General features: G+C 38.0%; 1 protein-coding gene across 1 annotated transcript; it reads left to right on the top strand.

The window, feature by feature from the left end:
* The first annotated feature begins 164 nt into the window (after positions 1 to 164).
* On the top strand, positions 165 to 7,474 carry LOC126367902 (mitochondrial Rho GTPase). The gene is made up of 11 exons (XM_050011698.1): positions 165 to 514; positions 1,084 to 1,292; positions 1,474 to 1,626; positions 1,747 to 1,878; positions 2,013 to 2,209; positions 2,366 to 2,555; positions 2,690 to 2,825; positions 3,057 to 3,187; positions 3,700 to 3,927; positions 4,543 to 4,736; positions 7,012 to 7,474. The coding sequence occupies exons 1-11, from the start codon at positions 322 to 324 to the stop codon at positions 7,136 to 7,138; spliced, it is 1,890 nt and encodes a 629-aa protein (XP_049867655.1). The 5' UTR covers positions 165 to 321; the 3' UTR covers positions 7,139 to 7,474.
* The last annotated feature ends 5,392 nt before the right edge of the window (positions 7,475 to 12,866 follow it).

Here is a 12,866-nt window from a genome sequence, read left to right as displayed (position 1 = left end):
TAGTTTTTTTTGCAAGTATTATGGCGAGTATAATAAATAATGTTATTTTCTAGAATGCAATTTAATTTTCTAAATACTTTTCCAACCATTCAATTTATCATTCATTCGGTTCTAGTTTACAAATGGTAACAATTTTATTCCCATACAAATCATTCCGTGACCCATCCATCATTCATTCAAAAAAAAATTGTTCTTGATTTCTTTTTTTCGAAGGAAATTAGAAAAATTTCGAATATTCCATTCGGAATCACAACTAAAATGGGACAAATAAATTAAAAATGCTCTTTTAATTTAAGCATCTTACGTAAACATCGCAACACGATGGTTTACGAATCTATACCTCGTACTGTCCGCATCTTGCTGCTGGGAGAGCCTGGAGTTGGAAAAACTTCGCTGATCTTGTCTTTAGTGACTGAAGAGTTTACAGAACATGTGCCGCCAAAAGCCGAAGAAATCACAATACCAGCAGATGTTACCCCGGAGCAAGTGCCTACTAACATTGTCGACATTTGTGGTAAATACATGTTTTAATTTCCAGTTTGCGGTGAAACTGTCGATCATATTCCACATGATTTAAAATAAGTTTCTTATTATTGCGTATCAAAAGTAATGAATTGAAAGTCTTTCCCTATTACATGCAAGTTTTAAGTATATATCAAGGTCTCAAGTTGCTTTGCTACTAATGATAACATTGGTAATTTGTAGTTTTGTTACTAAGTAATTAGGTACTATTTTCTGAAATGGATGCCAAATGTATAAGACATAATATGCTTTATTATTCTATTTTAACACATTTACATGAATTACCAGCTATGTATTTATTATTAGCAAGTCTATTATGGACTTAAATGAGTTGTGTAACACTGATGATTTCAGAATGCCTAGATACCTATTTGAATAAATTAAAAATTTAAGCTGCCCTTATTATGCCCTTGGTAAACTTTGGTAAGTTTAAAAACTCATTTTACATTTGCTAATAGACCAAAGAGCATATTACCATGGGTATAAAATATTTAGAGTAAGACATAAGAAATATTATCAATTTAACTGAATGTGCAACTTTCAATTCGTGTGAACTTACAGTGGCAGAACAATCATTGGAGCAAGTGGGGGAGGAAATAGAGAAAGCCCATGTGATATGCATTGTGTTCTCTGTAGAAAAACAAGAGACACTCAGCAAAATAGCTTCTTATTGGCTGCCGTTTGTGAGGGATAACTGCCACAATGACCTCAGGAAACCAGTTATTCTCGTTGGAAACAAGATAGACCTGATTGATTACTCAGTACTTGATGTAAGTCAGCCATATCATTTCCATTGTGTAATCAATAAATACTTACCTACTTTTCTTGGAATATTTTAAATTGTTGTTTGGATTAGAAAGATATATCTCTTCATAATAATTATGTCAACTCTTATGATATCCTTCTCAAGTTTATTATTGCCACACTTACCTACTATTGTTGTTTTTTTAGAATATTTGGGATATAGCAGAAGAGTATCCAGAGGTGGACAGATGTATAGAATGTTCAGCAAAAACACTAACAAATGTTTCAGAGATGTTTTACAATGCACAAAAAGCTGTCTTGCATCCTATCAATCCAATTTATTCCATTGAAGAACAAGAGGTAGTTGTTTAACACTTATTATATGAATTCCATTTTCAATACTGTTACAGCAATAATAATGAATTTTAATTACAAACGAAAATGTGTTTTAAAAATATTTTTTTTATATTTCTTGTGTAGTTGACAGAAAAGTGCAAGAGAGCACTTTCAAGGATATTCAAAATTTGTGACTTGGATGGAGACGGAGTTCTGGATGATTATGAAGTAACAATATTTCAAAGGAAGTGCTTTGATACACCACTGCAATTACAGGTAATTAATGTGAAAGGCAAGGTTTTTTTATAATCACCAAGTCACAGAAGACAAACAAAAGTATTTTTTTTAAGCAGTCTCTTAGCAATGATAGTTATGAAACTATTTTAATTTGGATGTTCCTAATTTTTCAGGTTTTAGATGAGGTAAAATCTGTAATTGCACAGAACATACCTGGTGGGATTGAGAATGAGTGTATTACTATGAAGGGTTTCATATTCCTGCACTGTTTGTTCATACAAAGGGGGAGGAATGAGACCACTTGGACTGTACTTCGCAAGTTCGGGTATGACGAGAGCTTGGAATTGACGCATAGTTACTTATATGCTAAGTAAGTACCTATCCTGTTTTTCAATAATTCAAATTATGATTATTGTAGTAGGTATGTACTTCTATCAAAGTTCTTTAATATAAGAATATTCTAGTACAATCTAATTCTAATAAAAAAATACCAAGAGAAGTGTTATGTGAAACCTTTTGCTTTTAGCATTAAGGTGCCTATTGGCTGTACTGCAGAACTATCCTACAAAGGACAACAATTTCTCACCCAGATATTTGAGAAGTATGACAGAGATAAAGATGGCATGCTGAATCCTACTGAATTGAAGAATGTATTCTCTTGCTGTCCTCGAATACCATGGCATAACTTACGCTACACTGTTCCAACCAATGAAAAGGTATACAGACATTAAGATGAATTTAATTTATAGAAAAATAAAAATACAATCCTCTTACGCTCTGGTTTCCAGAGTCAGTAGAATGTATTCTGTAATAACAATGGAGATTTTACGATTATATCATGTATTTCCAGGGTTATTTGACATTACAAGGATGGATGTGCCGATGGACCTTAATGACTCTAACTGACTTGCAAAATACCAGTGCCTACTTAGCCTATTTGGGCTTTAACTTTCTTGAAAATGAGTCACAAAAGATAGCATTTCATAGTAAGTAAAAAAATAAATTTATTTACCTATAACGTTAAGCATTGTCGTGTTTATTTGGTTTAGTGTCCATTCTTGTTAACTATTTTTTTTTCGAATAGCGACGTTGCCAATTAGTCTCGTTTGCATGCCAACAAGTGGCGTCAATGGAGAAAATTACTCTACTAGTAAATATTAGATGTTGAGAGCATGTAAATATTTCGGGCAATGACTTCATGTGTTACGTAATTTCAGTAACGCGGGAGAAGAAGGTGGACATTGCCAAGAAGCAGTCGAGCCGGAACGTGTATCAGTGCCACGTCATCGGCCCGAGGTCGTGCGGCAAGACGTCTATTTGTCGGAGCTTTCTCGGGATCGCACACAAGGTCAGTATTTCGGTGAATGAATTGGGAATTTTATTAAGGCCACAGTTTTTTTTTGCGCCAAGGAGAGTGTTGATGGAGTCTGATGATTTCAGTTTCGTTCAATTCAACTGAACAGGTGTACTGTACTACAAAGTTATTCAAAAATGAGTACCTTATTATCACTATGGGGCAAAGGCTCTTCATTACTTCCATGACCCCCTAAAAATTATGCTACCTGAAAGTCATCGGGTATTTTTGTCACTCTCGAAATATAGCTTATATCGCCGACCGCAATTTTAAAGACAGTTCTTTGTATAGATAAAATCCGTGACATGAAAATCCGTCTTTGGCTGTTTGTGATTCCTATGTATTCTACTTCTGTGTTTTAAGTTTTAGTAATTTATACATACACATATTACACATCATATGATAACGCTTATTTCCCATTGTGGTAGGCAGACCACGGAATTCCACTTACTATCATCCTGACATACCAATTTTCACACACATACATTTTCATTTTTTACCCACAGAAAATAAAGCCACATTCGCAAGAGCGCGGCGACGGCAACGTGTCGGAGAATTGTTGCATCAACACAGTGCAGGTGTACGGGCAGGAGAAGTACTTGGTGTTGAAGGAGATCCCCATCACCCGCGTGTCGGACCCGCTGCAGCCGCACGAGGTCAACTGCGATGTCGCCTGTCTCGTCTACGACGTCGCTGCCAGCCGGTCCTTCGAGTACATCGCCAGGATTTATATTGTGAGTTCTTGTAGTCAATCAGTGTTAGCAATTCATACTAATAAATGGGAAAGTCTGTCTATTACCGTTTCACGCTTAAACCGCTGGGCCGATTTGGATGAAAACTGGCACAAAGATAGATCGTAACCCAGAGACTGATGTAGGGTACTTTCCAAGAATGTACTTAGAGTATGGGGTCCAGCGACGGATTTACAGCGCTTACTGCCATATAACCGAAGCCCGCACGAACAAAGTTAAGAATGTAGTTTATGAATTCGTTTAATTTTTGAAATAACAATTATTTGACTTAAGTATAACGAATAAGTCGCTTCTATGCTGTTCTGGGAGCAAAATTTGCTCAGCAAATAAAAACATAGAACACATTCAGCTGATTGTCTTCCCACGCATGTCGTAAAAACCAACAGAAGAATTGTGTCCTCTAACATGATGGACTAATGTTATGGGCGATAGGCTGATCCCTTATCACCATAAGGTTTATCATATCCAGCTTACGACATCGTATCAACAGTGGCTGCAAGTTATCAAGTTGTCTTTGATTACTTGTGGCTCTGCCCACCCCATTAGGGATTACGGGCGTGGGTTTATGTATGTATAACGGATAAGTATTTGTCATAGAAATATTTCGCGGAAAGCCACATTCCCGTGCTGATCGTGGGCACAAAAGGCGACGCTCTGCCGACCCGCCAGGAGTACATCCTGCAGCCCGAGGTGTTCTGTAGCAAGTACCAGCTACTGCCGCCGCAGCTCTTCCACATCCGCGAGAACAAGCACGATGCCTTCGTCAAGCTTGCCACCATGGCTGCCTTTCCGTAAGTATTCTGCTTACCATTAAGATTAAATAACTAATGTTTCTGGTCTAATGGTATAACACTTTTTATCATTAATCCTATACTATTTGTGCTCTAGCATGGCTTTGGCATGCGTACCAACCGATGATAATAGACAGGGTAGCAAGATTGGGTATTTTTTCCGCAAATTTGGGGAAAAAGTAACTCGTTGGGGAAGTTTGGGGAAACAAGAACGATGATGAAAACATTTGGGGGAATGTTTCCTATGAAATTTTCCAAAATTTCAAATCTCCTTTTTAACAGACGTTGAAATGGACGTGTTATTGTACGGTGTCGACTTCGGCCGTTTTAGCCGGGTTGTTGTGTACGATCAGTAGAGCTAACATGCGCGACGTGATAAAATTTTGTCACGTTCATTTTAACGATTCCGACAATATAATTGTCGTTTTGTCGATTGGTGCTAATATGTGAGCCCAAATAAGTCATGTCGTTCTGTCAAAATACGAACAAAATCACGTGGCATACATGTTAGCGAAAAACCAAAGTTAATCGATCGATAATTTTATCACTATCGATAACTTTTTTAGATTCTGTTTTTGACTTTCTGTTTTGTATATTTAAATGGGAGAAGCCACTGACCCTTGAAATACAGGTTCTTAGCCTAGTTTAGGGGTCAGAGCCTTCAAAAAATGTATGTATTTTCTATAAGGTCAATAAAGAATTATTATTATTATTGTAAGTCTTTTTCATATCTCGGGCCTATGGAGGCCCGGACTTTTGGAAGGCGTGCGTGGGGCCGAAGCCAACACGTAGAGGCCCCTTAAGACAGTTTAATCTAAATGTGGTGTGACATATTATTATTATTATCACGTTGCGCATATTAGCCCTGCAGGTCAATGTACGTATAAGTGGTACGTATGTATGTAGGTGGTGGTGTATGGTGTAATATTATAACGTGCAAATCTAATACCTTTCATATTTACTTCACAAAAGAGTTTTGTGGAAAATATTCTGAAATTGGGATTTTTTGTAGAAAATTGGAGAATTCCAAAATACTTGTTTGGCAGGCAACCCTAGTGCAAATCAGACATACCAAGAAGATGTACTATTCTGACATATATCATCTGCATCATGCTAGACCGCAAATACTATAGGGATTGCCAAACTTCATATGCAAACCATTGTCTAGTTAGCACCTATTCTGTGCTGCTTGAGATCATCCATATAACTAATTGCGACTTTTTTGTAATATGTTATGACTATTTTGCGAGCGCATTTAAGTTATCACAGTTATCAGTCACTATGCTTGAAAATCGCTAGTATAAAAATCACAACGATGATGTGCAAGAATGATGGCCGTTTTGAAATAATAAAGTACATTATAGAAATTGGCTCCGCTATAAATTAATACGAAACTTGATCTTCTATCGTGTGGGTTGTGACGTGGATTACCAACCTTATCAACCCTGGTGTCAGGATTATTATTGAGCCGCCAAAGACTCCTGACATTACTCATGTAACGATGACGTACTTACATCAGTAAGTAACCGGGACCAACGGCTTAACGTGCCTTCCTAAACACGGAAACTTTATGAACACAAAGTACAGCTATTTGCTTCTTTGACGTAGTTATTACTTAATACGAAACTTGATGAGCGGGACAAACGTCCAAATGGCCATCATAGAGTGCCGCTAGTTTAAAAAAGTAATGCTGAAATATTTTTCATGATTAGACAAAAGAAGTCGCCCGAATTCCAGCTTGCCTAACATTTCACTAATATCGCGTTTGAATTCCATTTCATGGTCCGCATCATTAGTTGTTCATTACCATATTTCTATGAAACGTACTACTAACTTTTACCCTAACAGTTACTGGAAACCTCGCCTGCTCACAAACATTTCATTATTGTGTATAAGCTGTTATTTTAATTATTTTTGTCAGTCAATTTCAAGCTGCCTGGATGTTATTCAGCAAACACAGGTTAGTACTTTCAGGTTGTCTTAATTTTTTTAGTAGAACATCGACCTTCATTAGTAGTAGTTAAAAGAAAAATATAGTTTTAAGTAGCTTACAGGGAACATTCATTGCAACAACCACAATAGACCAGCGAGGTGAAGTACCTACTTGATTGAGGAAAGGGAAATCTTTGCCCAGTTTTTGTTGGAATATTAGAGCAATATAAAGAATATCTAACATCAAAATGTTCCCTGAAATTAATATTTTCTCTCATAATTTTACTTGACAAACCTTACTTTGCAATATAACAGATTTATTGATGAACTATACATTTTCCAGACACTTGAAGCATTTCGCGAGTCTGGCCGGAGACAACTCCTCGTGGTGGAAGGCGGGCATCGGCGTGGCGGCTGCTACCGTTATGGGGCTCGTGCTCATCAAGATCCTCAGCTTCCAAAGACGATAGACCGGACCCCGCCCTCGCATTTCGCGCGCCGTTTTGCCTTGTACATAGCGTACTGCTAAGACGCTCGTGGCCACCAAACGTAGTCTGCAATGGAGATGACAGCTTTATTTTTAATACGTAGGTATATAATGATGGCGGGTACACAACTCGGTACGTCGTCACCTGTTACTTATCTAGTTGTGAAGAGTAGATTTTAACAGTATTCTTAGCGTTATTGGTGGCTTTAAGCGTCTTATCTAGATTCACAAACATAAATAAATCTATTAATTATAAACCAAAGAAGAAAATATATTTAATATTTTGTTTTTCAGTTGTAAATAAAATACATTGCGTTAACTTGTTTTTTTTATTTGTTATTCCTTATCTTATGGGGAATTAAAGACTAATCTGTAGTCAAATTTTTGATAAAATGTCTTAAGATGGTTATTTAAATATTTGTTTATTCCTCAATATACGATAAATAACAGTCCGATTGTGGCCGATGTGCATAGTCGTGAACAAAATTGTTAAGTATTTTTATTATTCATTATTAACTCCCGATGTGAAATGACAATGACATGAAAATCACACTTTTTAGTTTGTCTACTGCTTGTATCATTATCCACTTGTAGGGTTGTCAGACAACCAACTATTTACAGGTTCTGTTCGGGTTTTTGTGCGCAAAGTTGCAAAGAGACGCTCATCGGGCATTTTGCCTTGTTTCGGTAGCGGACGAAAGCTCTAAACTAAAACGCTCGACTTTTGTCCTGTTAAGCTTAGCTGTCCGTCAAACAAATCTTATTTATTTATTTAAGATACACCATCAGTGGCCCCGATTCCTGCAGACACCGCCTAATTTTATTTTAAGTTATATCCGTCATTTTCATATCCGTCGAAAAGGAAAGGGACGGATGATTCACAGCTCTTAATTTTAGAAAGAATGAGTAAATTAATGTGTCGGGTTATTGACTGACGTAAAATTTTTAGACGGTTGGTTTAGATTTGTGCTTAAAATTGACGTGTGTTTCATAAATTTTATGCTTGTCGATTACCCGTCCCTTTCCTTTTCGGCGGATAAGAAAATGACAGATATAACTTAAAATAAAATTAGATGGTATTTACAGGAATTAGCACCAGTATACACATAAAAATTACATGAATACAATTCAACAGACAATGACCGTATGTTTATACCATTACAGGTACTTACAACATTCAAGTTATAGTTTTAAACAAATAATAAAACAACACGTGGTTGATTGAGGTAACTTAAAGCTAGAAGTTAAAAAATAATTGAAAAAAAACTATATAAAGTAAAATTATAGGAAATTGAATGAATTTATATAATACTACTAATTTTATATTTAAAGTTGGTGAGGGCTTCGTGGAAGATGTCGATGATGTAACTGTACATGCTTCGTTATACTTCGTCTAAATCGTTATGCCTTAATCTTAGATTTGGCTGAATAATTTCCCTTATTTTCCTTTGCAATTAAGGTCAAGGTTTTTGACACAATTCCCAGCCGTTCTTGAAAAATCCCGATGGGTTTGCAATCTTGCGTATCGTTAGATGGCCCAAAACGGCAATATCTTCGGCTCTATTTACTCATTGTTTTTGAAACTATACTTGCCGATGCCGTTGCCAATTGCATGGTTTATTGGGTTCAGTGGTGAGTGCTAAATAATCATCTAGCTAGATAGAAGTCTCGGTGAATGGTACTTACCTAATATGGGCACCTCTGAAATAATGATCGCGCTACTTATTTACCTATTTGGAAGAAATTTTCTGTAGCGAAAACCATTTAATTCTATGATGAGGCTGCTAACTATATAGGTAGATGGACACACCTACTGTGAATACTTGTGTTAAGTGGATGGTGCATAAATCATTCGACACAATGAAATGCATTATTATTGGTCACGTTACTATTAAGTACCAGAAGTATAAAAAGGATAGCCTAAGACTTTTATTTTATTCTTGAGGTAGTTTTCTTGAAAACTACCGATTTAGTACAAAATGGAGTCCGCTAATAAGTAAGCACCATTAAGTATTACTAAGTACTTGTTTAATAATCTTTTTAATAGAGACACCCAATTATTTTATTATTTTTTTTTCGAGTTAGTTATTTTGCCCAATGATAACATTCCTCAATATCTGAACTAGCAAAAGTACACTAAGTTGGTCCCTCCAAGGTATCTTGTGTTAAGCAAATCGGTCAAGCTATTGGCGGGAAAAGTTCGAAAGTTCGAGAACTTTCAAGCTTATTTGCCTTTTCTAATTTTAGACATTCTGTTATGACTTCTAAACGAGCATCTACTTTACAGAAAAGAAAATACTATAGCATATAAATATGTACAGATATTAAGAGCGTTCTTGTATCCGATTGGAGGATGGCCAGGTGAAGAATTCGGAGAGAAGGTTTCAATACTTGTCAAGTATCACAAAATACATGTTCCGATACAGACCATAACAATATTTTCGGGCCAAGTATATTTCATACGATCAAACTTTGAAACCATGGACTTCTTTCTCAAAGGAGATTGCTTTATAACTACCGGTTTGTGTGCAATGACTTTGGTAAGTAACGCTTCTATTACTTATCCTTCATTTTTAACCGACTTCGTAAAAAGGAGCTTATCAATTTAACCGGTATGTATGTATTGTGAGCTTCGAAATACGTGTGTCAACTTCACTAGTGTATTGTATCCTCGGTGTTCCACTCAGTTCGCCGATTGCCGGGTGTCCAGGGACGTTGGCACACTCGGAAGAGTGTGCCAACGTCCCTGGGTGCACGGAAGTGCACCCGTCGGCGCCGTCCGATTCGGACTCTCCCTGGGTTCAGGATGGGAGGAGCAGTCCATCCTGATCTCCGATATTATGTGATCTGCCGGGAACACACGGCAGACCACAACCTCCACAGCCCTTGATGGATTGAGCGACGGGATTTCCCCGCTCCCGTCGCCCAAGGGCTAACCGGGCAAGAGTTGGCGAGCAAATACCCCCCTTCTCCGCCCAGTTCTTCTGCGTCGGATAGGAGCAGAGAGGGGGTCGTCCTCTCTTGTTCGCTCCGCTGCCTCCTTCTGCGCCACCACGTCCTCGCAGAAGCAGTGTATTGTATCCACTCCAACTGGTTTGGGATCACGATTCGTTGTATCCATCGTATGACTTCATATCAGCAGTAGCTGCAAGTTGTCTTCCGCGTATTAGGTATATCATGGATGACGAAGCAATAAAGAGTTTTTGTATTGTATTGTACGAAGCGTGAGTTTACGTATAATTAATTACACTATCTATAATGTCTTTACCTTATTGTGAAAACGACTTTTTACGTGGTAAACGACTTTTTGGAAAATCACATGTTGATGCGAGTTTCTTCAACGAGTTCAACAAAACCTCCGACTCAAAATGAAGACACATTTTTTATCTGGATTAAAACTAGCTTGTCTATTCCAAGGTTTCGAATGTGGTTTTTCAAAAACGCGTGTTTTTTTTAAATACGTGTTTTTGATCACATTATACGTAAGTTGTTTGCAAGTGCAGTGTTTCTTTTCAGCTTCGAGCCTCAGTGCTCTGGCGACCAAAATACAGAGAAATAGTGAAAACGTTTTTATTATCATTTAACTTGGGGCATTACAAAAACAAGGGAGAGTATTACAAAGAGGTTTGTATTATTTAGCTCGCGTACCTATTGAGGTTAATTGAATCTTTCCAAACAAAGTTCTGACCGAAAATAACTAGTAGCAAAATAATTTAAAAAATAACTATTTATTTCAATAATAAGTTTTAAAGAGAGCTGGGAAAACCTATAGATCCAGCAGAGGTCTTTCTTTCTATCGTGTGGGTCGTGAGGTGGATTACCAACCGCCGCCAAAGGCCCCTAACATGATTCATGTAACGACTACGTACAAAGTAAGTATTAACCGGGACCAACGGCTTAACGAGCCTTCCGAAGCATGGGTCGTCTTACTTTCGGACAATCATCCTAGGGATCACAAAGTGATTTTTGTGATATGTCCCCACCGGGATTCGAACCCGGGACCTCCGGATCGTGAGCCCATCGCTCAACCACTGGACCACGGAGCCCGTTGGACCAGCGTGATGTGATGAAAGTTATGCAACTGTACCGCTTAAAATTTCGAAAAGGTGGACAAGCGTGTCATATATGAATTAATTATAAGATCTTGTTTGTTCACCAGATGCACGAGACTATCTACAAAGTGTGTTACTACTTCTCGTCGTTCTCGATGTTCATGATGGTTGCTGGCATGTGTCTGTTCAACTTGTCACCCATATACCAAAATTATACCATTGGTAAATTCGCCACCAACAAATCGGAAGATGTGCGCGCGGTGTTCTCCGTGTATTACTGCTACCCTGGATGGGACCCAATGCAACATTTTTACCTTGCTTCTATTTACAATTTCTACCTGACTTATGTCTGTTCTAGTAATGTGTGCGTGGTCGACTTATTTCTGTTTTTAATGGTTTTTCATATAGTCGGCCATATAATGATTTTACTAAATAATTTCAAAATTTTGCCACAACCAGTGGGTATGATGTTCAATGCTGAAGAGAACGAAATGATTCGTCAAAAGATAATAGATTGTGTACATCACCATAGAGATATCGTCAACTTCACGAACGAACTGTCTTCGTTCTTCGGCCCCGTCCTCGCGTACAACTACACGTTTCATCTGGGCGGCTGCTGCCTGTTGCTACTGGAATGTTCGTACGGAGTATGTTCGTTATTACCTATATCTATCTTATTTTACATAGGTACACTTACCTAACCTAGCACATAGATAAGTACTACATATCTAAAATTACACCTATTTCCTAGGCAGGCAGGTAGGCATATACCACGGAATTGCACTTACCACGATTCTGACACAGTACTTTCTCATCCATCCATAACTCTTATAAATAGAACAGAAATACTGAGTAGGCTAGCGTACGCCACGGTAGAATTTGCAGTAGTCCGTCTCTTGTCAAAATATCATTGTGTAAAATATTTCCAGTCGCCACCGCATGGATTGCCCCCAGGTGGCAATCGGGAATAAAATTTGCACCAATTCCCAGTTGCCACCTGGCGGTGACTGGGAACCTATTGCCCCCCATCCAAGTCGCTGTACATTGCGGCGTGGATCGCCAACCCCACCTCACCTCATCGCTCTGTATGTCTTGTTAGGTATTTTAGTATCATAACAGTATTACGATTAAGGCTTTGTGACAATCAACTGTCACTTTTCCGCAACGACCAATAGACATTGAAAAAAACCTAGGTACTAAAAATCTATTTTTTCAGGGCTCTGATGCATTAATCCGCTTTGGGCCTTTAACTATCATTACCATAGCACAACTTATTCAGATGTCAGTTATATTTGAGATAGTTGGAACTTGGGTAAGGACTTCGATGTTACGAAATATCTGTTCTATCTAATGGATGAAATATTTAGAAAATAATTTCTGATCCAAGAGTGAAAAACTGAAGGATGCTGTATACGATACACCGTGGGAATGCATGGATACAAAGAATCGTCGTTGCATGTGCATCCTACTGAACAGAGTGCAGACGCCTCTGCATGTCACCGCTATGGGGCTCACCGCCGTGGGTGTCACTACCATGGCCGGGGTGAGTCGGCATATTACAACATTAATTAGGAAAATCGTATAGAGAGATTACACGCGCCAGAGTGCTGGATGTCGTGTGGGTTGTGAGGTGGAATACCAACCTCATCAACCCTGGTG

Source organism: Pectinophora gossypiella, chromosome 6, assembly GCF_024362695.1.
Source record: "Pectinophora gossypiella chromosome 6, ilPecGoss1.1, whole genome shotgun sequence".
NCBI classification, from domain to species: Eukaryota; Metazoa; Arthropoda; class Insecta; order Lepidoptera; family Gelechiidae; genus Pectinophora; species Pectinophora gossypiella.
The sequence above is the reverse complement of the archived record's forward strand: the minus strand, read 5'-3'. Positions and strand labels throughout refer to the sequence as shown.